The 24,820-nt window shown below is 41.2% G+C and overlaps 1 protein-coding gene across 3 annotated transcripts in view; it reads right to left on the reverse strand.

The window, feature by feature from the left end:
- The window catches only part of MGAT4D (MGAT4 family member D), a 481,639-nt gene that overhangs the window by 311,366 nt on the left and 145,453 nt on the right, over positions 1-24,820 (reverse strand). For all 3 annotated transcript variants that reach the window (XM_029596826.1, XM_029596870.1, XM_029596782.1), the window contains one exon: positions 6,139-6,282. In XM_029596826.1, coding sequence (XP_029452686.1) covers positions 6,139-6,282 — 144 coding nt within the window. The remainder of the gene's footprint in view (positions 1-6,138; positions 6,283-24,820) is intronic.

Consider the following 24,820-nt stretch of genomic DNA (forward strand, 5'->3'; position numbering starts at 1 on the left):
TATTTGAGTTACTATCTGTTAAGATGGACCATTTTCAGGAAACAAGATGGCATTGCAACTCTATTAGCAGAGTTGAGCTTTGGAACAGTTTGGAACTGGAACTGCAAGCCATTTCTTATACAAATTATTTCAGAAAACTTTAAAAACTTGTCTTTTTAAGGAGGCATTCAAGTAAGTGGTTGGATATTAGGGAAGAATTTAGGGAAGCTAATGAAACTGTAGTGCAGTAATAATGGGAGATTTCAATTACCCCAGTATTGACTGGGTAAGTGAAACATCAGGACATGCTAGAGAGATAAAATTCCTGGATGGAATAAATTACAGTTTTATTTATTTTATTTATTTATTTATTTATTAACTTTTATTTACCGACATTCGTGCAGCACATCATGCCGGTTTACAAAGAACTCAGGTGGGTGATACAATAAAACAATAAAACAAAAACAATGTACAAAGAATAAAACAAAAGTAAAACCATAACGATGTAACCTTGGAACAAAATACTATTCCTTACAATAAGGACACATTAACCGATCATGATCAAAAAATAAATTAAGCCGTAGGGGAATGTTGTTTCTTCTAGGGTATCCATGGGTGGTGCGGGGGGAAGCGGGGGAAACATAGGAAGGGGTGGGGGAAATTCGGACAGAAGGGGCTGGGGAGAGATTAGATTTGGTTTGTGTCGGGATAGGCCTGTCGGAAAAGCCATGTTTTGACTCCTTTCTTGAAAGTTTGCAGGGATGTCTCTTGGCGTAGGAGGGTGGGGAGGGAGTTCCAGAGGGTGGGGGCAGCGACTGAGAAGGCTCTCTCTCTGGTGTGAGTAGAATGTGCTGCCTTTAGGGACGGGGTGTGTAGGGTACCTGCATGGGTTGTTCTTGTGGGTCGGTCGGATGAACGGTAACGAGGCATTTCGTCGAGCCAGGTATGATTATGTTTGTGTAGAGAATTGTGAAGGATGGTGAGGGTTTTGTATTGTGAGCGGAAGGAAATGGGTAACCAATGTGTTCCCTTTTTTGTGTGCCTGTTATGATTCTGGCCATGGAGTTTTGTAGAATTTGGAGGGGTTTGATGGTGGTGGCGGGGAGATCAAATGGTTCAGGAACCATTGACAGAAGGGGTTATTTTAGATCTAATTCTTAGTGGAGTGCAGGATTTTGTGAGAGAGGTTAACAGTGGTTGGGCCGTTTGGCAATAGTGAACATAACATGAGCAAATTTGAATAAATGATTGGAAGGGGGATAACAAGTAAATCCATGGCTCTAGCACTAAACTTTCAAAAGGGAAATTTTGATAAAATGAGAAAAATAGTTAAAATAAAAACAAAACAAAACCATGAAAGGTGCAGCTACAAAGGTTAAAAGTGTGCAACAGGCATGGACATTGTTAAAACAAAATACCATCTTAGAAGCGCAGCCCAGATATATTCCACTCATTAAGAAAGGTAGAAGGAAGGCCTAACAATTGCCGGCATGGTTAAAAGGCGAGGTGAAAGAGGTTATTTTAGCTAAAAGATCTACTTTCAAAAATTGGAAGAAGGATTCATCTGAGGAAAATAGGAAAAAACATAAGGATTGGCAAAACAATGATAAGGCAGGCTAAGAGAGAACGTGAAAAGAAGTTAGCTGTACAGGCAAACCTCATAATAAACACTTTAAAAAATATATTCAAAGCAGGAAGCCTGCGAGGGAACTGGTAAACTGTTAGAAATTGATGGGTTGAAGGGGCACTTAGGGAAGATAAGGCCATTGTGGAAAGACTAAATTAATTCTGCCTAGAATGTCAAATTTTGAAGGTGCCAAATATGTAGGCCAAAAAGAGAAGCCTACTTCTGCTTGCTTTAGGGCCACATGTCAAAGCTTCAAAGGGGAATCGCCATGGTACTCTGCCTATGGGTGCCAAAATTTTAATTCCAGTCCTGTCAATTAGCATATAACACAGTGCCTGACCATATTCTGGTTATGCATCTAAACCAAAGACTGACATTAAATTCCTTAAAGGTATGCAATGAAAAAAATAAAAGAAAGAACTGCAACATATGTAATCAAAGGAGGCAATTGAACATTGGTCCTGCTGTGGAGAGTGCTGTTTCGCACATCTTGTCAAAACATACAAGTTTAGGTGACGGAATATCTAGGAAGTACTTATTTACCAAGTGTAATGATCTAGCTGGAGAGTAGAACTTCATGATGGCATTTGTCCATGGAGCATGCAAGTTGAAAATTAAAGAATGAACGATTAAAACAGAGTTTATACTGGATCCAAAATGATATGGGCAGCCAGTGTAGTTTTAGGATGGATGTAATATGTTCACGACTGGATTTATTAGTTAATAAACAGGCAGCTATATTTTAAATGATTTGAATTATGTATTTAGGAATGCCAATAAGCAGAGAATTACAATAATCCATACTTGAAAATAGGAGTGTTTGTAAAACAGTTCAAAAATCTTTGGGTTCAAGATATGGTTTTATATGACAAAGAAGTTGCAATTTATGGAGTGATATTTGAGTTAAATTGTTTATATGGGCTTGCATGTTTAATGACTGATAAGTTTGACTGATTGTTTAACAACAGTTCAGATGGAGTAGAATCTGATGGAAATTTTGAGAGAGAAATTATTTCTGTTTTTTGAATATTAAGTGCAAGTTTATTAAATGATAACCAATTTTGTATTGTCGGCAGCAAATGGGATAGAAAACATTCTGTTTCAGTCCATGTTGTTTTGATTGGAAAGAAGAATTGTATGTCATTGGCGTATAATCTGTAATGAATGTTGAAACTCACTAAAATTCGACAAAGTGGAGTTACGTAAATGTTGAATAATACTCTTGATAATGCAGAACCCTGAAGGACTCCAGATTGTAATAGATTTCCATGAAGAGGTATGGGATTCTACTTTCACTTGTAATGTGTGATTAGAAAGAAACAAAGAAACCCAATTGAAGACATTATCAGTTAAACCTATTGCTTTTAAACGATTTCTTAAGATATTGTTGTCGATTGTGTTGAAGGTTGCCAAGATGTCCAATAGTATCATAATGAAGCTGCAGCTTGCTCAAATCTGCATCTGATCGAGTCAAAGGAGGACAACAGTAAAAGTTCTGTATTGTGTAATTTTTGAAAACCGAATTGATATAAATGTTGTTCTAAGGTTACAAAGCAATTATAAAAATATAAAACAACTGCAGACTTCATAGTAGCAATAAATATGCTGTTCTACACAACATAAATTAAAACAAACTAAAAACATATTTGGTTTTTACATGTTAACAATAGATAATACCAAAGTTAAAAATTTAAACAAACCAAACTAGACAGACAGAAAACCTTGGTGGTGGCTTGAATGGCCCCAGCTGGCAACTTTAATACTTTCAAAGCAATATTTTTTCTACCCCTTTCTCTTTATAAAGGTTTTGTGTACTACTGGTATCAAGAATAAACTATGTGGACTGGTTTGATTCCCAGATCAGGTCCTCTGCATCTTGAAAGAGACTCATGATTGTCAACAAGGGCGATACCTGCTAGCTGGATTTAAAGCCCTACAGCCCATGACACAGGATTCTGAAAGGATCCTGAAAGGATCCTTAGTGCATGGTTCCTGGACTCAATACCATTTTTGCAATGACCTTACTCAGAATACCATGTTTAGACAGGATAAGGGAGGGGAGATGTAAACATTGGAGAAAAATCCCAGATAGTTGAAAATAAGGATTCTGGTGATTAAGCTAGAAGAAGATGAAGGAAAGAACTACTATGCCAAAAAATAAAAGTAAACTATATGAAAACTTTGTTCAGTGGACCTCTAACTGAGATGAGGTTGATGCTACCTATGAAAGGAGGCCTCCTGTTGGTCCTCGTCATTGGAGGTGGGTGTGCTCAGAGTGGAGACCCAACTGGACCTTCACCATTACCAGCCCTCGTTCCCCGCAGGTTGAGCCCTTGGGGACTGGGACCGGCTGAACTTAGGCATGGGTCTCCAGAGGGTGATAAGACCTACGATGATTGCAGGCTGAGTCAGGCGAACCAAAGGTCGTGGGCAGGCGGCAAGCAATGCGGAATCCAGGGACAAAGCAAAGTCAGAATCCAAGTGAGCAGTCACAGAGGAGAGGCAATGCAGGACCAGGAACACACTGAGCAGGAACAGGAGCAGGCAGGAGCAGGAACACACAGAGTAGGAAAAGCAACACTAAACCAGAGCGGGACCTGTTGCTGAGGCGAGAACCTAATGATCAGGCAGGGGTTAAATAGTCCCCTTTCCTGACGTCATCAGTAAGGGCCGCGGAAAGATTTCCCACCACCTTTAAAAACCAAAAAGGATCGCGTGGGGGGACTGGTGCAGCATTGGCGCCGGCAGCGGTGCAGACGGCCAAGACAGGGAGCATGGCAGAACAGCCCGATGGGGCCCAAGGTGAGGGATGCCGGTCACGGACCCCTGCAGCTGGCAAGCGCAACAAAAACAGTATCAACAGAGGACACTACAGAGTGATATTCCAACAGTACTGTCCTAGATCACCCCTTAATGCCATGTGCCAGCTCTTATTTTGTGCACCAGTTTCCTTCTTGGGGTTCATCAACTAATTCACAAGCATTAGTGCAATGGAAAACAAAAGAGAGCACAAATACTTGTAATAGCAAATTACGGTAGTCATTTACTAAGCTACAGTATTTTCCCTGGAGGGGGGGGAAGGGGGAGAAATACCGCAGGATTTACTACACCCCGATAGAGTACCGCAATTTAGTAAACTTTGCAGTATTTTCCCCAAAGGTAAAATATCATGGGTTAGTAGCTCCATAAAATATGCCACATAATGGTGCCCTCACAGCCCAAGGCTACAATCTTCTTAAAGAGCTATAGCAGCCCAAATAGCCCATCTCCCCAGTATCGCCCAAACCCCTGGGAGTCTCTCAAGATCCCCTGTCTCACACCTTCTACCACTCCATTAGATGGCCAAAATAAGCAAAAAAAAGTTTTAAACAGAAAGCCCTGGTGCAAGCCCCACCCTCTCCCCTTTGGTTTAAACCTTCCTGGTGCACCCCTCCATACCCCCCACTCTAGCTCACTTCCACAACCCCCCTTGTCCTTACTGAAACCTCCCAGGTGGCTCCCATGATACAGGCAATGGTAGGTTGAAAAATGGCAGCACCAGGCCTGAAACCACAGGAGGCACTCCAGGCCCCCACTAGGCCATAAGGGAGATTTTGATAATGAATGAAATGTTGGTGGTGGAGAGACAAGCTCTGGAAGGAATTAAAAAGAGGAGGGCTTTAGGAGGGTGGGGCCTACACCCAGGGCCTTACTTTTGATGAAAAACGTTTTTCTGCTTACTTTGGCCATCTCATGGGGTGGGAGGTGGATGGAATGGGGCTCTTGAGAGACCCCCAGGAATTTGAGCAATACTGGGAGAGGGTGTAATTCAGGCCGCTACAGTCCTTTAAATTACTGCTCCGAGAGCATCAGGATGGGTATTAGTGTCTTAATGCTCCCAATGAAAGTTTGCTGCAACTTTAGATTTGTAGCTAACTTTTCAGAAAATAACACGGCTTGTGATTTTTCAGGCAAGGAGTTATTTTATTTACCTGAGATTGCCGAGTAATGAGCTGCTGTGCATGCATTTATATGCAAAGCAGTTCATTACCATACTTATGTTATCAGAGGGAAAAATAACATGTTAAATGCCTAACCCAGCTATGTAAATGACCCCCTAAAAACAATCATTTTTATAAGGAAAATTGGGATTTCTATTAAAAATAAGTCACTTCATTTTTTCTTATCACGAACTGAATTTTTCTCTTAATTTTTCTCTTTATTTTCTCCCTTTATATTTGACTCAGATCCTTTTGTTGGTGGAACTGGCAGTCTTTATCCACCATCAATTTTTACAGTTCTTTGTTGTATGACGGCTGAAAAAGAAGCCTCCTCTGAAACTCAAGTGCTAGCAAGGGTTGCTCATACAGAGAAAATCATCTTTACTTTCTCTGCTGGATGTTGCCTTGGACAACAGGAGATCTGATCTTGCGCCTCCTACTACTCAGCGTGCAATGTTCTGATTTACAGTTTACACCCTGCAACTCAGATTTATTTTTTTTTTTTTTAGACAAATTATCGTAACAAAAATTATATACATTTTCTTCTCTCACCTCCTGTTCTTCCTTCAGTAAAAATTATATTTGGTTGCAGACTGTCTTCTTGCTCCAGCAGGTGAGGCAAGTAGAAGTAGATATTTATGAATGGTAAAGGGATCCTGCTGGTAAGATTGAGTGCTTTCCACTTTGTAACATCTTCTAAAATAAAATGAAATTTAAAAGAAGGGGACTTAAGTTCATTGTACCTGTAAAAATGTTTTGCAAATCCTTGAAACAGCATAGCATACCATAAACACCAAACTCAAGCAAACCTTTTCATTGTATCATAAATACATCTTGAGAACTTTCAGAACATTTTCAGGCATACTTATGAAATTCGTTTTCATTGGTTGTGGGGGACATTAAGCGACTTTTTAGGATTGTTTAATGCTTTTTTCCAATCTTATGCAAAAGCAAAGTTGCTTATCTATAATAGGTAGATAGTAATTCATCAGTCACACACAAGGGTGATATCATCTTAAAGACAATGATTTCCATAGCTTTCTTGGAAATTTCTAGACCTTTTCTGAGTATGCACAGTAGTTCCTATACACTCACAATCATCAAGTATGCCTCAGTTTTGTAATTAATCTAATGAGATGAACTCTAGAAGGGGAACATTTATTTATTTATTTTTGGTTTTTTATATACCGATCTTCTTGCATTGGATGCAAATCAAACCGGTTTACAGTGAAAAAATAAACTTGCCTAAGAGCATTACATGGAACGAAGAACATAGTACAAATAAGAGAGCTTGTGAGCATTACATAGAACGAAGAATATTTAAAACCTTTTTGGCAACAAGGTATTAAAAGTAAACTTCTTATACAAGATGTATGCAAAAAAGCCATCAACGTTAAAACCAAATCAAGCGTATAATAGTCTCGATTGAGATGGGGAACTGGGGGGGGGGGGGGGGAGTCGGAGGGTGGACGCGGGGGAGGGAACAGTGGATAGTGGATAGGGGGAATAGTGGATCAGAAAATTGGAGTATGGGGGAGGGTTTAAGGGTGAATTAATAACATATAGGACAAATCAAGGTTGTCGAGGTTAGTACATTGTGGGCCATCAAGGAAACGCTAGGGGTTTGTGTGCGTAGTGAACTGCTGTCTTCATAGAACACTTCTTCCAGGTAAGCAACCTTATTTTCTCTGAAGACAAGCAGTTCACAGATGGCATTCCCTAGCTAAATGTTATATTTATTTATTTTTTAAATATGTATAGCCCGCTTATCTAAAATACTAGGTGGGTTGCAACAATATAGTCATAAATGTATAACTACAAAGAAAAAGAGTAAAACAAACCCACCAAGAGGGCAGAACAACTATTTTTTGGTGGGTTAGGATGCCCCCTTCTCTTTTTCTTTAGTAACTGAAAGCAAACCCAAAAATATATTAAAATAGGTCCTTGGTGGGGCTGAAGTTGGGCTCAAATCCTTGAAAAGAGCCTTAAGAATGAACTGCTGAAACCTGTAGCTGCATCAGGAGTCACTATCTAAAAAGTAATGGCATGTAAATGTGTAGCTTAAACTCCATGACACAGTCTTGCAAATCCCTTCAATGCAGGTTAACCTCAGATGGACTACCAACACAACCATAGCCCTGATGTAATGGGCTTTGACATGCCTTACCAAGGTCAAACTGCTTGAGCATAATCTACTGATATGTAATCTGCTATCCAATTAGACAAGGTTTGCTTTGACACAGCAATCCAGGCTTGTTTGTGCAATACGGAAAAAAAAAAAAGCTAGGTGAACTTTCTAAGGTCATAAGAACATAAGACGTGCCATGCTAAGTTAGATCAAAGGACCATCAAAGCCTAGCATCTCCGACAGTGGCCAATCTGTGTCACTAAGAAGTACCTGGCAGATCCATTCCTTGTTGCACTCAGAGATAAGAAGTGGGTTTCCCAAGGCTACCTGGTTAATAACTGTTTTTGGACTTTTTCTTTAGGAACTTGACCAAACTCCTTTCAAACCAGCTATGTTAGATGTTTTGACCATGTACTCTGGCAACAAATTCCACAGTTTGATTGTGCATGAAGTGAAAAGTAAAATTGCTTACCTGTAACAGGGGTTCTCCATAGATAGCAGGATAAATCAGCCATAACCAGTGGGTAACATCATCTGACAGTGCTGACATGGACTTAGTTCTCAGGGATCAGAAGTGTTTCTGGATGGGTGTGGCCGCTGCCTCATGAACCCCTCAGTTTCTTCCAGAGCTTAAGCTTAAGTAAAGGAATTGATTCTCCAGTGAGGCAGGCGAGTAATACATATATGGTTAAATCCCCATTAAAGGTAAGCAATTTTGCTTTTTTAATTGACAAGCAAGATTAAGTCATTCATAACCAGTAAGCAGTCTCAAAATAAGGATTGCCTTGTGGAGCAATTAACAGATAGACAACCTAGATTCCACTCAGTGGAGATTAAATTACTGGGTGAATAGGCTATGCAGAACTGCTTGTCAAAAGGTACTGTCTGTTGCGTCCATCGGTCGCAGATGGCTGCAACTGCTCTGCCTCACCTCTCTTCTACCCTTTTCCTCCTCCCTGGGAAGGATGGCTGCCTCCACTGCTGATTGCCGAAACCCTCGGTGTCTCCGACACAGCATGGGCATCCCCATCCACCATGCTTCTTCCTGAGGCCTCCTAGGCACGCGCGCACACACCACCTACGCTTTTGACGGGAACCTCAGGGATGTCCCCACCACGTGACGTCAGTACCTCCAGGTATTTAAACCTCTGCTCCGCAATAGCCCAACGAGTTAGCAAGGACTTCCGTTTTGCTACTCTGACCGCTTCTAAGCTGCTCGCTTTGATTCCTCTCTATCCTTCAGGGTAACTCGCTCCAACGGAAGCTCTGGGTACCCGCTCCTCGGGGGCCTCTCGCTTTTATCTGCCCTTCGGGGTTCAACTACCTAACCTGGGACACCCGCTCCTTGGGGGTCCTATCTACTTTCTTTCAGGATCCTTCGGTGCTCCTAGGTACTCGCTCCTCGAGGGCCTATCTTGCTCAGGGTATCCTGCACCTCGGACCTCGGGTCCCTCTCTCCATTCTTCTACCAAGGAAGTTACCAGCACTGCCACTCTGAGTATCGCTACGCTCCAGCTCTCCTTATTCCACCCTTCAGGTTCGGCTTATCCCACGCTGCGGAACACTACCCAACCTTGCTATATCTGGGTGAGACCATCATCTATAGAGACTGTCTGAGCTTTCTGAGATATCGCTGGCCTACAGTTCTATCCCTTCCTTGAAGGAAGATTCAACTTACATCAGCAGTACAATAAAGCTTTCTTCCCTCAGTGTCTGCTTACTAGAGTCTAGCCTATCGCTGTGGTTCCCCACGGGGCCCATCCCCGTGGGAGGAGTCATCGCCACTTCAACCAAGAATCCACAATATGCCACAAACCCAATACTGTCCCTTTGGGACTGTTATGATCCTGCTCGCAGAGCCCATCCCGCAAGAAGGCCCTCCACTCACCGCTGTCCGATGCTGTGTTGTGATGGATGCCCTGCTCCCCAGCCCGATGTCACCGTTGCCGCTGCCCTCTTCCTGGCCTGGCCAATGCCGCAGGACCTCTTCGTGCGGCCTGGACCACAACAAACTGCCGCTGTACACCTGTGCAGCAGAAGCTGCCGCTGCTGACCCACCTTCGTGGTGAGAAAGCCACCACCAGGATCCCTCCATTCTGCGGCAGGACGCCGCTGCTGTTCCTGTCTTCATGGCAGGAAGCCGCCTTCAGCCTTGCTCCTTCGCAGCTGGGACGCTGCCAACGCCGATCTTCCTGTAGGCCCTCTAGGCGCAGGTGCGTGCCTCTTCATGTTATTTAAAGGCCAGTGGTGGGAAAAGCCCGCGGCCCCACCGGATGTCATCATCAGTCTGCTTCTTCTTCCAGCTCTATAAAATGGCTCAGTTTCACTTCCTTGGGGCCTTCAAATCTGTTCCATGGCGTCCATGTTCCTCTTCTCCGGTCAAGTTCTTCCCTGGTCTGCTCCTGTCCAGATGGTTCCGTGTTCCATGTTCTTGATGTTCCTGGTCTTGTTCCTCGTCAGAGCTCCTTCGTTGCCTGTTCCTTGTCCAGAAGGGCTGATGTTCCATGTCCAGAAGTTCCTAATGTTCCATGTCCCTGAAGTTCCTGATGTCCCATGTTCCAGTCCTGGTCCTGATGTCCTCGTCTCCGCTTCTTGTCCTGCTTTCAGGTTCCTTACTAGCTCATCTTTCCTGGTGTGCCACCTTCGTGGTCAGTGACCAGCCCATGGGGGGCTGTGTAGAGCGCTTCATGGCACATGGCCTGTCTTCATGCCTACAGCGCAAGTCTCCGGAAGGCTTCTTGTTTTTAATTCTGAGGTCTGTCCCTGAATCCGAGTTCAGAGTCTTGAATCCTGAATCTTGAAATCAGAGTCTTGAATCCTGTTCTCGGTCTTCGGAGTACCTTGTGCTTGCTTCCGTCCATGCCCAAGACTCAAGCTAGAACCTGCTCCGCTTCAGTGTGGTCTGCAACCAGCCACAGGCGGCTGTGTAGGGCCCGCCTCAGTGCAGGCCTCTCCTGAATCTTTGACATGATTCCAGTTCCAAGTTTCCACTGTCTCGCCTGGAGTCTGCTTCGCTTCCGGTGTGGTCTGCGACCAGCCATGGGCAGCTGTGTAGGGTGCACTGCGGTGCAGTACTCAACCTGTACTAGTGCCTGAATCCTGAAACCTTGTCAGAGTCTTCCAAGTATCCTGAGTCTTCTTCTGAGTCTTCCAAGTTCCATGTCTCATCTTGTTCCTGACCTCAACCTCCGTCTGGCCTCATGCACTCATCGTTCCCAAGCAGCGGGTCCAGAAGGGCTACAGAGTGGCCGGAGGGCTACTCCTGAGACCAGCATTGCGTTGCTGGGTCTCACTGGTGCTTGTAGGCCCAGTGGAGGGTTGAGCCTGCCTTGTTCCATTTCCTGATGTCCCTTGCCTTGTTTCTGGTCCAGCTTTGTTCCTGATCTGCCCATGCCTGAACACACTCACCTTCCACGGTGTGTCTTGGGGCTCCTCCCTGAGCCGCACCGTAGCCCAAGGGCTCACAATCTCCCTTAAGCAGGCAACCGCTCCTCCGCTCGCAACAGGGCCATATTATCCAGACAGTAGTGGAACATAAAGGTATGAATCGACAACCTAGCAGCAACTTTGCAGATGTCTTCCACAGAAATGGCCCTCAGATGACCACGGAAGACGCCATGGCTCATACTTGATGAGTCTTAACAGAGTCTATAAGCAGTTAAAGAGTCCATTTGGCTATTGCCCTTCCCAACATGCTGGGATCAAAGGACATGAACATCTGAGAAGCTTGATAGTGAGGTTTTATTCTATGTTAATAATACACTAAGGGCCTGATTTTCAAAAGCATTTACATACTTAAAACTGTGTTTTTCACATGTAAATGCACTTTACCCTTATAAGTGGGCTTCTGAAAATTGCCACAATACATGCCATTGAATTGTCCAAAGGATTTACCCGCGTTAAGTGCACTTACACAGGTAAATGCCTTTTGAAAATTGCTGCGATAATATTACATTTACATGCACAACTCCTTTGAAAAGTACCTCTTAAGACTCTTTCAATATAAAGAGTGAAGAGTCATTTTCCTTTGCATGCATGTGATTTTAGAAAGAATGTAGGCAGCATGATTGACTGTGGAAGGCAGCTACCACTCTTGGAAGAAATTAAGGATGAATATGTAGAACAATTCTATTGTGAAAAAAATGAAGGTTTGGCAAATAAGAGACAAAGAGCTATAATTTTCTCACTCTACATACTTAAGTGATGGCCATGAGAAACAGCATCTTCCAGATGAGAAACCTCAAGCCCACTGACTCAAGAAATTGAAAGGGATGTCTCATGAGATGAACCAGAACCATATTAAAGTCCCATGGTACTGGTGGTTTACTGACTGGAGGTTTGGCATGCAACAGTCTCTTCATGAACGTTTGCACAAAAGGATGAAGATAGATGATCTGTTCACCTGCTGATAAGCTACAATGGCACTGAAATGTTCCTTGACAGAAATGTTCACTCCTGATGATGAAGGGAAGAAGATGTATTGGGGAAAGTCTCTTGGGCCAGATGACTGGATTTCCGTCACGCATAGAATCTCTTCCACCTGAAACTGTAAGACTTCCTGGTGGAAGGTTTTCTTGATGAGATCAGAATGCCTAACACAAGCCTGGGAAGCAGCAAGGAGAATACTACTGTGCTTTCAACATCCTCTTAAGTGATGAGAGTCAGAGATAGCTCCAACTCTATTGGACGCTGAAGCGATGGAGAAGGTAAGGATATCATTCCTGACAAAGCCAAACCAGGGCTATGAGTATAACCCTGCCCTATCCTGAAGAATCCTCTGGGCAGTTCTGTCAATGAGTGGAACTGAAGGGTATGTGTAGAGTGGACCAACACTTTAGCGCAAAAGAATTGGGAGCTGACCTACAGCTGCTTGGTCTCATGGAATAGAATGAACTGACATCATAAGAACATAAGAAAATGCCATACTGGGTCAGACCAAGGGTCCATCAAGCCCAGCATCCTGTTTCCAACAGTGGCCAATCCAGGTCATAAGAACCTGGCAAGTACCCAAAAACTAAGTCTATTCCATGTTACCATTGCTAATGGCAGTGGCTATTCTCTAAGTGAACTTAATAGCAGGTAATGGACTTCTCCTCCAAGAACTTATCCAATCCTTTTTTAAACACCGCTATACTAACTGCACTAACCACATCCTCTGGCAATAAATTCCAGAGTTTAATTGTGCGTTGAGTAAAAAAGAAATTTCTCCGATTAGTTTTAAATGTGCCCCATGTTAACTTCATGGAGTGCCCCCTAGTCTTTCTACTATCCGAAAGAGTAAATAACCGATTCACTTCTACCCATTCTAGACCTCTCATAATTTTAAACATCTCTATCATATCCCCCCTCAGCCGTCTCGTCTCCAAGCTGAAAAGTCCTAACCTCTTTAGTCTTTCCTCATAGGGGAGCTGTTCCATTCCCCTTATCATTTTGGTAGCCCTTCTCTGTACCTTCTCCATCGCAATTATATCTCAGACATGAACAGGTCGATTACCGGGGTTTTCCAACATTGGAAGAGATTTTCCACTCATGCGGTTGATGGATTCTGTTGAGCTTGTCTGCAAGCACATTCTGGATGCCCAGAAGTTGCCTGGAGATAATAATAGTGATTATAAACCCACAATCAGATCCTTAGGATCTTTTCCCAGAGGGTGTTCGAACTTGTGCTTCCTTCGTTTATTTATAACATGGCCATCTTATTGTCCATCTGAACCAAGATTCTCTTTTCTGAGACTTTTGGTGATTCATGGTGCTGAGAAGTCTCACAGAAGAGGTGTTCCAGCCGGGCCAAGCTCTTTTCATGTCTAAACTTGGTCTTCTTGCTGTAAATCTAATGCAATTTTTATCCAAATAATTTGCTGATATTGCCAATGGTAATTTTGTTATGTCCATCAAAACACCAAGAGCAACAAGAGACAAAAGCAAGAATGTTGAAGTGAAAATGGTATCGAAATTTGAAACAGTGATGAAGGAACTTAAAGCTGAACACATTAAAGAAATTTTGAAAAATGGCTCAGAGGTTCTTGAAGACAAGTTAAACAAATTACAATTATCGATAGATGAACTGAAGGACAGCATGGAATAACACAAAAGCCATATTGATGGTATAGAGAATCGTGTGCTATTGCAAGAAATGACAACAGATCACATGGAGATAGAGGTAACAGCCATAAAGAATGAAAATGTGATCTCAGAAGAATGCCTGGAAGATCAAGAAAATAGGAATAGAAAAAATAACCTTCAACCAGTTGGTGTCCCTGAAAAAGTAAAAGACCTGAATTTAATTCATCTGGTTCAGGTATGATTACTGTAGGTTTTGGCCCTTTCCCTTGAGATGGAACCTATCGTGGTGGAGAAAGTATATAGATTCAGCCGACCCTTACAAAATAGTGATAAATCGAGATCTGTGGTGGTGAGAATTTTAAAATTTGCTGATAAAATGAGACTTACTGCATATAAAAAGAAACACAGCTCAAATCCATTGCAATATAAAGGCTCTCGGATCTGATTATTTAATGACTATTCCGAAAAACTCTCTGAAAATAGAAGATCTTTTTTTTCCCATTTATGCTGAATTATACCGCAAGGGGTTAAAGTTCTCTTTACAGTATACAGTAAAACTCAAAGTGTTTAATAATGGTAAAGCCAATATAGTGCTGTCGATAGACCAAGCGAACAAGCTTCTAGAACAACTAAATGCTTCTTCAGTTTTGTGAGTTCCTGCAAAGAAATATGAGCTATTTGTTTTTCAGTTCTTTCAGCTGGCATCTAACTGGTAATGTATTTTTTTCTTATATATGATCTTGAGAACACCTACCTACCTAATTTGATGTGCTGCTTCTGATTTCATCCTTCACTGCCGTCTTTGTCTTAATGTATCTTTATTAGGAGTGGCCATTTTCTTTCCCTAATGATTGTGATGCAGTGTCTTTTTCAAGAGTGGATATGGACTTCCTGCCTGTGATGTGCATGATGTGCATGATGATTTTTCTGTTTTTTTTTTTCATTCAGCACATTTTATTAGAAATTTTGATTAAAGGCAGCTGACTGGTAGGGCGTTTTTCTTTTTGGACCTCTTTACAATTGATCAGAGATTTACCGGTATCTAATTAAATGACATTAGTTCTTAGGATATTTTATTTTTCATATACATATTTTTTTAAGAAGAAACTTTTATGTCATTTGCTTAATGATTACTCAAGTTCTAATTATAAGGAATACTTGTTCTTGATCTATGGCAAGTCTTGTACTATATCAGTGAACAATATGCTTTTCATAGTATTGCCTGTGTATTCTTCTTTTTTGATTCTTGTTTTAAGTAATTCTTGTCAGCAAGATTGTACAAATATTTCCTGTAAGGGAGTTATGGAACTCAATGAATGATTCTTTTTGTTCTTATAATGTCATATTTTGTTTTATTATTGTATTTGCAGCCTTTATCTTTCAATTGCTATGTTTTTCTTAGCTGTTCTATATTGTATACTTACCAATTTATTTTAACTATGCTATACGCCTAATAACAGGTGACCAACAGGACATTTACGAAAGACCTAGTGGGTATATCTTCATGGAATGAAGAAACCAGAAGAATGTTGAAGAAACCAGAAGAATGTTGAAGATACAGACCTTTGCAGCAAAGATGACTTATTATTTGTGTTTTTAGGTGTTGGGGAATTTTGTGTTGTGTGACTGATGATAGTGTGATAATGGAAGCAATGGTGCCAATTGGTTTGAGCATGAAACAGCTGCTTTGGTTGATTGTGTGTCTTCTGGATGTGCATGTTTGAAAGAGAAAAATGTTTTATGTTTTGGTTACTTGAGAGTAGGAAATCTGTGGTGGTTTGTGGAACCTGATTGGTATATCTTTCTGGTATCAAGGTAATTGGGATATTGAGGCTCAGCAACATCTAAATTATTTTCAAAATGCTGAACTATACTTTCTCTTTATTCCATTATTTACTCCTAGGGGAATTCTGCGCCAAAAAATTTAAAATTCTGTGCACAAAAGCTAAACATTCTGCAAAATTCTACAAACTTTATATTGGTCAAAATAACACAATTTACATGACAATCTTTAAGTAATCAAAAACCAATCGAAGAGAGGGAGAAGGATCAAACGTCCAATCCACAAAATTTGCAACTAACTAATAGCAAATGACAATATCATAAAGATCTTTGCTTTGAAATTTCAATCTGCGGCCTCTCGCCTCACAATGGGCCGCAAGCCTTAATCAGCTTACAAAGCAAGATGTAATGTTCAATCATTTATTGTCATTTTGCTTATACTAGATTTTATTCTAATCTTTTAGTGTTTTTTATCCCAATATTTATTTTCAAATCACCCTAAAAAAGGTTTAAATGTGAAACCAAAATTGCACTTCTCACCAAAGTTAAAAATCTTTCAAATAACAAATTTAGAGAAAGGAATACTTAGCCATGCTCAGTGAAATATTAATGCAATCATTCCCGACATGAGTGGTATATAAAAATTAAAAATAAATAAATAAATAAAATGAATCATGTTTCGATTGTAAAAAACAATCTTCTTCAGGGGATGTTTCTCAAACGTATTTTGCATGAAGCGGCCAATATTCTTCAATCCCTTCCGGACAAACACTGTCTCAGCCAATAATTTTGAAAATGGCGCCGAAGCGTCTCTGACGCTTCGGCGCCATTTAATAGAGAGGTGTTCTGCTTCTTTGTTTGTTAATCTTTAAGTAATTACATTTTAAATTATTACAGAAAAAGGTAAAGTTGCAGAATTTTAAATATTTTGAGCAGAATTTCCCTAGAAATTCACTGTAAGAGTGTCCCTTTCCACATACACACACCCTCATTCAGACTCCCTCACTCTCTCGCACACACACATCCCCACATACAGGGCCCTCTCTCTTGCATAGACACCCACTCAATCTTCCTTTCTCTCTCACACATACATCCTCATTCAGGCTACCTATGTCTCTCTCTCACGCAGCCCTTCACACAGGCTCTGGCTCACACATACACAATCCCTTCACACAAGCTAGCACCCTCACACACACGACCCCTTTTTCATACACATGAACTCCCAGTCTCTCACACACATACACACTTCTTCACAATCTCCTCATATAGGCTCCCTCTCTCTGAAACACCACACTGAAGCATCCCCCCCACCCACCCTCTCTTACCTCCCATGCTCTCTCTCACACCCTTCCCTCATATAGGCTCCCTCTCTGAAACCCACACTCAAGCATCCCCCCACTCCCTCTCTTACCAATCATGCTGTCTCTCACTGGCATCTCCCTCCCCTCACATAGGCTTCCTCTCTCTGAAACCCACACTCAAGCATCCCCCCACCCACCCTCTCTTACCTCCCATGCTCTCTCTCACACCCTCCTGCTCTCTTTCACCCTCCCCGACACACATTCTCTGTCACCGGCATGCCGCGGGATGCGCTCCGTTCGCGAAAAGGGAAGGCCCCCTGTGTGCTGTGAACGGTGCGCTGGGCCTTCATCTTCGCCGCGAACGGAGCATGTGCCACGGGATGCGCTCCGTTCATGGCATGCCGGGGTCGTCTCTGCTATTTTCTGCGCAGAATTTGGCAATTCTGCGCAGATGGGGAATTCTGCGCAAATTCTGCATTTCATAGTAGTGCAGAATTCCCCCAGGAGTAATTATTGGATAAAATGTGGTTGATTTAAGGATAATATTCCTTAATGTGGATGCTTATTCACTCCCCCAATCAAAAGAAAAGATATTCTCTTTAAAAAGGCTAAAGCCTATATTGCACGCCTTTAAGAAACTCAACTTAGTGATAAAGAGCATGGGAAACTTAGGCAAGATTGGGTGAGGCAACGTCACTATGCAACATATATCAGTAGGCAGCATGGCATTGCTATTTTAATACAGATAAAGTGTTCCTTTGTGCTGGAAAAAAAAAAGTATTGATAAAGAAGGCCAATTTTTTATTCTAAGTGGATCTATAGCACACTTTAAGTTGGTTTTATGCAAAGTATATGCCCCAAATATATTTACTCAATCTTTCTTTTCCAACCTGGTTGCTGAATTATGACAATTCATACAACACAAGTTGATTATACGGGGAGATTTTAATTTGCTGATCTGCCCAGAATTTGATACCAAACCTATTCAAACAAAATGCCCATATAAACTGATTGAAGAGTCACATTTCATTATGAAAAAAAACTCCCAACTGCTTGATGTTTGGTGTTTACTCCACTCTATTGAATTGGATTTTACTTTTTAATCATAATCATGAATTGATTATTATCTAGTCTCTACAACTTTGTAAACAAAAGTCTGTGCAGCATATATTGATTGATACATTCACTGTATCAGATCGTGCTCCTATTATGCATGAGCTTTCTGTTCATTCTTCTAAGGCAGCTGCTTATCAATAGTGATTGCATCCATCCTTATATCATGATAAAGATTTTAGTGAATACCTGAAGCATAAATGGAAAGACTATGTGGAACTTAATAAAACTGATATTTCAGGTAATTTTTTTGGAATGCAGAAAAGGCAGTGCTTTGAGGCCATATTATAGTTTATACAGCTCACAAAAATAAGACTAGGGATAAAGACATTTTTCAGCTCCATAACTAGTTAAGAGTCCTAAGGAAGAAACATATTTACTCTTTCTAATTAGAAATTCAACAACAGATAGACTTGGTTAGGAAGTCCTTGAATCATTTATTATATCAAAGGGAGATCCAACATATACAGTGATGCAATATAAAAGTCTCCAGTTCTGACAGGCAAATAAGGCGGGCAAACTACTGACCCAAAGACAAAAAAAATGTGTGAATGAATATTAACTGTTCAGTCATTAGATACTCCAAAAAGACAGGTAAAGTTTTCAAAGACACTGGAAGTTTATTTAAAGATAATTCATATTGGTACAGGCCCCCCAACACGGCCTTGTTTCACCGGTGGGGCTGCATTGGTAGGGTCCCAAGAAAGACTCCAGAATTAAAACAAAAGTACATAAACTTTAGAACAAGGAACATTAGCCAACATAGCATTGAAGGTATACATTTATAGCTTAACATAGAAGGCATAATGGGAGAACAGCTTTTGGCTTGGAAAGAACTTCCTCTCTCACTATTTGAGTGAAGCACCCTATTCAAAATGTTTTTTCTGCCCGAGCTATTATATAAGTTGCAGATGCTCCTTGTATGGTTAAAAACAAAGGATGTTGATCGTCTGCATTAGTTAATTATACAATTTATATGGTTGGGAAAATATCCAAACTCAAATATTCAACTCTTATGCGGTCCAAAAAATATGGGGGTTTGAAGCTCCCTCACGTTCATTTTTACAATGTTGCATGCCAGTTGAGATTTTGCTGGAAATAATGCAAACAGCAATATAAATTTGATTATTCCAGGACAAGTAGGATGCTAGTCCTCACATGAGGGTGACATCATTGATGGAGCCCTATTGCGGAAAACTTTCTGTCAAAGTTTCTAGAAACTTTTGACTGGCCTGTGAGGCCACTGAGCATGTCCAGCATGCCATGATATTCTCTGCCACAGGGATCCTCTTCAGTCTTCGTTTTTTCGCGCTGCTGTAGGCATCGTGGAGCAGGAGCCTTGTGAGTTTTTTCTCACAATATTTGCTGACTAAAAGTCACTTATTTTTCTCATTCATTTTCTCCCACTCGGCATCTCAGATTTTCACCGGCTGGTGAGTAATCGTAGTCTCGTTTTTACTCCTTGAGTAAAAACTTTTTCTCTCATTTCATTGACAGCTGTCGATTGAAAATGGCTACCGGATTTAAAAAATGTCCTATCTGTAATCGTACAATATCCATTACAGATCCACACATCGAGTGTGTCCTTTCTTTGGGGGACAAACATGTCACAACCTGCCCTAAATGTGCAGGGATGACTCTGAAGGGAAGAAAACTTCGCCAAGAGAAGATGGAACGTCTATTCCATCTACAGCTCTTGCCTTCTCCCTCGACAAAATCATCTCCGGCCGGCGTCTCAAAACGAATAATATTGAAAAAACGCCATCTGGAGGGGTCGGGAGACCATCCATCGCCAATAACAATCGATAGCATCGAAGAGGTCAGTGGTCGAACACCGATCAAAACATCATCATAGACATCAACACACAAACACACAGGAACCGACCGCTAAGCGGCCAAAACTTCAGGAAACACCGCTATCCTCGATGCCGGGGCCTTCACCTCGCAAAGAAACACCAGTAGTCGAATCTCCACAGGGCTCTGTGGAAGGAGTATCGACGCCTCCACCGTGTTCAGCTGCTCTGCCTGCACCAGCTGTTCCACAGGAATTGTCTGATTTCATCCGACAAGTGGTGCTCCAGGCCTTTAAGGAGCAGATGCCCATTCCGGCGCCTTCGCCGATGCCGGTGTCCACACCGATGCTGGTTCCCGAACAGATGCCGGTACTACTACCGATGCCGGTGGTTTCACCAAAGCCAACTACTCCGTCGATACCGATAGACGATTCCATCTATGCCGGTGCCTACACCGATGCCGGCACCACAACCTAAAGTGATACCGGCACGACCATCGATGACACTGATGCCTTCTTCGATGCTGGTCCCGATGCCATCGATGCCAATGACCAATGACGCCTGGAGACCCAGGGCATCCAGAACTAGCACTATATCAACTCCTAATGAAGAGATTTGACGAAGTGGTCGGTGCTCTTCCTCCAAAACCCTGAGAAGAATGGCCTGAAGGGATACCCCTCGATGACCCACAACCAGGTCCTTCAGGGCTTCCTCTATCCAACTGGTTAGCAGATTGCATACAGTTTTGCTATGAAAAAGCAGGCCTTCCTCTCCAAGGGCGAGTAAAAGTGCATTCAGTAAGAGCAATGTCAACCTCAGTAGCACACTATCGTTCAGTGCCAATTCTTGACATATGTAAAGCAGCAACATGGAGTTCTCTTCACACCTTCATAGCTAATTAATGTTTGGACAAAGAAGGACGACAAGATTCAGCATATGGACAATCTGTTTTAAAGAACTTGTTTCCAGTCTAATCCCAACTCCTTCTACATCCAACCTGCTGTGATTTTTGGCTGCCTCATTTTTACCAATACTGCAATGTTGCTTAATTACAAAATGGCTCAGCCTATAAGCTTGCTAATCACCCACATGTGAGGACTAGCATCCTGCTTGTCCTGGGATAAAGCAAAATTGCTTACCTTATAATACGTGTTATCCCAGGACAGCAGGATGTAGTCCTCACGAAACCCACCTGCCACCCCGCGGAGTTGGGTATGTTATCTTTTATTATTTTATTTTTGCTAAAGCTTATTGCTACATACGAGACTGAAGAGAGACCCCTGTGGCAGAGAATATCATGGCATGCTGGGCATGCTCAGTGGCCTCACAGGGCCAGTCAAATGTTTCTAGAAGCTTTGACAAAGTTTTCCGCAATAGGGCTCCATCAATGATGTCACCCTCATGTGAGGACTACATCCTGCTGTCCTGGTATAACACCTATTACAAGGTAAGCAATTTTGCTAGCTCCACATTTGATAGAAAATGTTTCTTGCCCTTTTTTGGCTGTTAATATACTACACTCCAGAAATTTCTTACTTCCACATAAGATTAGGAGACATGTTTTGATTAGATCTGTACCCCCAGGACCTTCGTCCTGTACCCCAGGACAAAGCTTTTGTTCTGGTGGAAGTCATCTTACATTCTCGACCCCGTCCCCATAGGGTCCCCCACCAGCCTTCTTTTAGAGTTGGTCAAACTTGTTCTGTTTAAAAACATTTTCAAATTTGATGATGTATTTTACCTTCAAACACAAGGGGTGGCTATGGGGGCTATGGTAGCCCCTGATATTGCCAATCTGTATGTGGCAAATTTCGAGATTCAGCATCTATATCCATCAAGATGGTTTCCAAAGATTTTGCTTTGGCGACGGTATATTGATGACATCTTGTATATCTGGAAGGCTTCCAAACAAGATCTGGTAGATTTTTTGAAGTGGCTTAATGAACAAAATTCCCATCTTCAGTTTACTGCACATTACCATCAATGTACTGTGTCATTTTTAGATATTCTTATCCAGCGGCATGACTGCAGATTGACTACTACATTATTTCGTAAAGCCACAGATTGTAACCATTTCCTCCACTATTCTAGTAGTTATCCCAAAAAGCTCAAAGATGGTCTTCCCTATTTCTCAGTTCCTTCGATTGAGAAGGATATGCTCTGACAAGGCAGATTTTTTAAAGCAGGCTGGGGATCTTAAAGAACGGTTTATCCAAAAAGGGTATCCTAAATCTGTCATTAAGAAATCTTTTAAACGTGCTCTATTTGCGAATCGGGACTTATTGCTTCAATATCAGCAAAAACCTTTTAGTCAGGATTTGACATGTGTCCTGCGGTATTCTTCCCGTAGTAATGAGGTGGTGAAGATTGTGAGATCCCATTGGCAAGTTCTTGCTTTGCACAGTGTTTTTGACTCCAGCCCAAGGTTTGCCTTCTCACGAGCATCAAATATACGGGACCTAGTGGTGCGGTCTGTGTTCGAATCCAAACGCACGATTTCTACCACAGGGGGACACCAGACTTGTGGGAGATGTGAAATGTGTGCATTAGCTACCACAGGTACCCAATGGAAATTGCCAAATTCAAACTTGGTAGTGCCTCAGACAGCCTTGATGGATTGTGAATCCGATTGTGTCATTTATGTGATCCAGTGTCCTTGTGACAAGATTTATGTGGGTCGCACAAAGAGGAAAATCAGGACTAGATTGATCGAACACAGAAGTTGTATTAAAACTGGCAAATTGACTGCGCCCCTTGTTCAACATTGTCTCCAAATTGGACATACTTTTACAGATCTGCGCTGGTCAGTTTTGGAACAGCTCCAGAAGGATACCCGTGGGGGCGACATTCAAGTTTGCCTTAACCGTTGTGAACATTTCTGGATTTATAAATTGTGTTCTGTTCATCCACATGGTCTCAATGAGAAAATTAACTGGTATTCCTTGATTTGAGCGGCTGTCTTTTTCTGGACCTGATTGAGGACTTCTTTTTGTATCTTGAGCGCTCAGTATATCAATTTGATACTAATTCAAGCAATGTGGATATATTTAGACTGTGTCGTTCATCTTCCATATGGATATTTGATGTGGTTTAGGAGTTTTTTCCAGTCCTTTCTACAATTCAATATGATTAATTCTTCATCTTTTTGATGCCTGCTCTGAGATGACCTGATTGGGAACTTATATCGACGTATCTGCACTTCCGGCGTGAGCATATAAAATTCAAGGGTCCGCCATGTTTTTTCAAAATCGCAGTCTTTAATGTAGACTGCTTTGAAGAATAGCGAATGCAACCACGATAGCGTTTGGAAGAAAAAGCTTTTCAATAAAGAATGAAGCTGTACTGAAGAGGAATTGTTTTTGACGAGTCGCTTGCCCCTGAAGCAGGACCCGGAGTGGTCCGAAACACGATCGTGTCAGGACTGTGTAATGGACTTTTGCTAACAACTCAGATGAGTATTTTTTTTTTTTATTTGGGCTATTTGATGTGCTAATGCGACTTTAAGAATACGGAAGACATATTATTTTTGCGAGTATTTTCGTTTTGGTGGAACACACTAAGAATTCCCAAGGATATTAAATGTGTGTGTGTGTGTGTTGTCAGCTTCAATCTATTGATATAGCATTTTATTTAAAATGAACTCCTTGTGAGTCTGCAAAAACTAAAAAAACTAAATTACTGATTTTTGTAAATAAAGCAAATTGGACCTGTTCATCTAGGTATGAGTTGGACTGATTGCCAAACTCATCGAGTCATAGGTCCTACAAATGAATGTGTGTAAGATTGCATATGTGGTTCATGATTCTATTGTATATGAATTTTGACCAGTTATACCCCTCTCTTTTGATGTGGGTTGATTAGACCTGTGCCATAGGTGTGGAGGTTTATGTGCAAATGGTGAGGTATTAACCCTTATGCTATGGAAATGATTGAATTAGTGGGCAATCCAGAATTGCTCCCAGGCTTGCAAAACCCAGCTTTCAAAATATGGAAACAAGGCTTGATAAAATTGATAATTTTTAGTGTAAGTCACAGAATGGTATTTTCTCCTTTGAATAATTAATCTTGTTTCACTATAACCTACCAACAATTTTATATGTATTTACAAATTGACAGTCAAGAAGAGCTTGTTGGATCCCAGTAGAAACATGCAACAAATAGGGAGACCAAAACCCAAGAGTTATTTTATTTTAATTCTTTATTTCTCAATTTTCATATTATTCACATACAGAAAAGTGAATTACAATAAATGTTAACAACAAAGAAGAGGAAATAACTTCCTAATAATCTATAAAACAAATACAACATTACTGTTAATATTAGCATACAGTAATGAAAGGATCCAGGAAATTCTGGAACATAATACATGGAAAAAATCATAAAGAAATAAGGAGAGAATTTCAGCCTATTTTCATTTCATGCCACTAAACAGGTTGGGTTGAACTGGTCTCAGCTTTACAGTTATCCAAAAAACTCCTTAAATGTGTAGGTTTGTAGAAAATATATCTATTATTTTTCATTTTCATCATACACTTGCATGGATACCTAATATTTATTTTGGCTCCTAAAGTTCTTGCCTCCTGACACCATTCCCAAGAACAATTTTCTATGAGATTGAGTTGCCTTTGTTATATCAGGGTATACCCACACTTTTTGTCCATAATACATCTTATTTCTATTATGAAAGAATAATCTTAAAATTAAGTCTCTATCGGTGGGGAAAACAAAAGAAACAAGTAATGTTCCCCAATGATCCACCTGTTCCTCTGAAGATGTTATTAAAAAAGTGGTTAAATCAGAACCAATATTCTGATTAGGAACTGGTACTACTGGATCAATCGGATTTCTTAATGTAGAGGTATAGCAAGTCTTAGCAATTGGGGGAATAGCTTCAGAGGACAACATAAGTATATCCCTTAAATATTTTTAAATTATTCTTTTGGTGATATTAATTTAATAGAAGGGAAATTTAATATTCTAAGATTTACATACCTCATGTTATTCTCAACATTTTCAATTTTTCTAGTGGTAATAATGTCTGATTGAATCAACTT

The sequence above is a fragment of the Rhinatrema bivittatum genome, chromosome 1 (assembly GCF_901001135.1).
Source record: "Rhinatrema bivittatum chromosome 1, aRhiBiv1.1, whole genome shotgun sequence".
In the NCBI taxonomy this organism is placed as follows: domain Eukaryota; kingdom Metazoa; phylum Chordata; class Amphibia; order Gymnophiona; family Rhinatrematidae; genus Rhinatrema; species Rhinatrema bivittatum.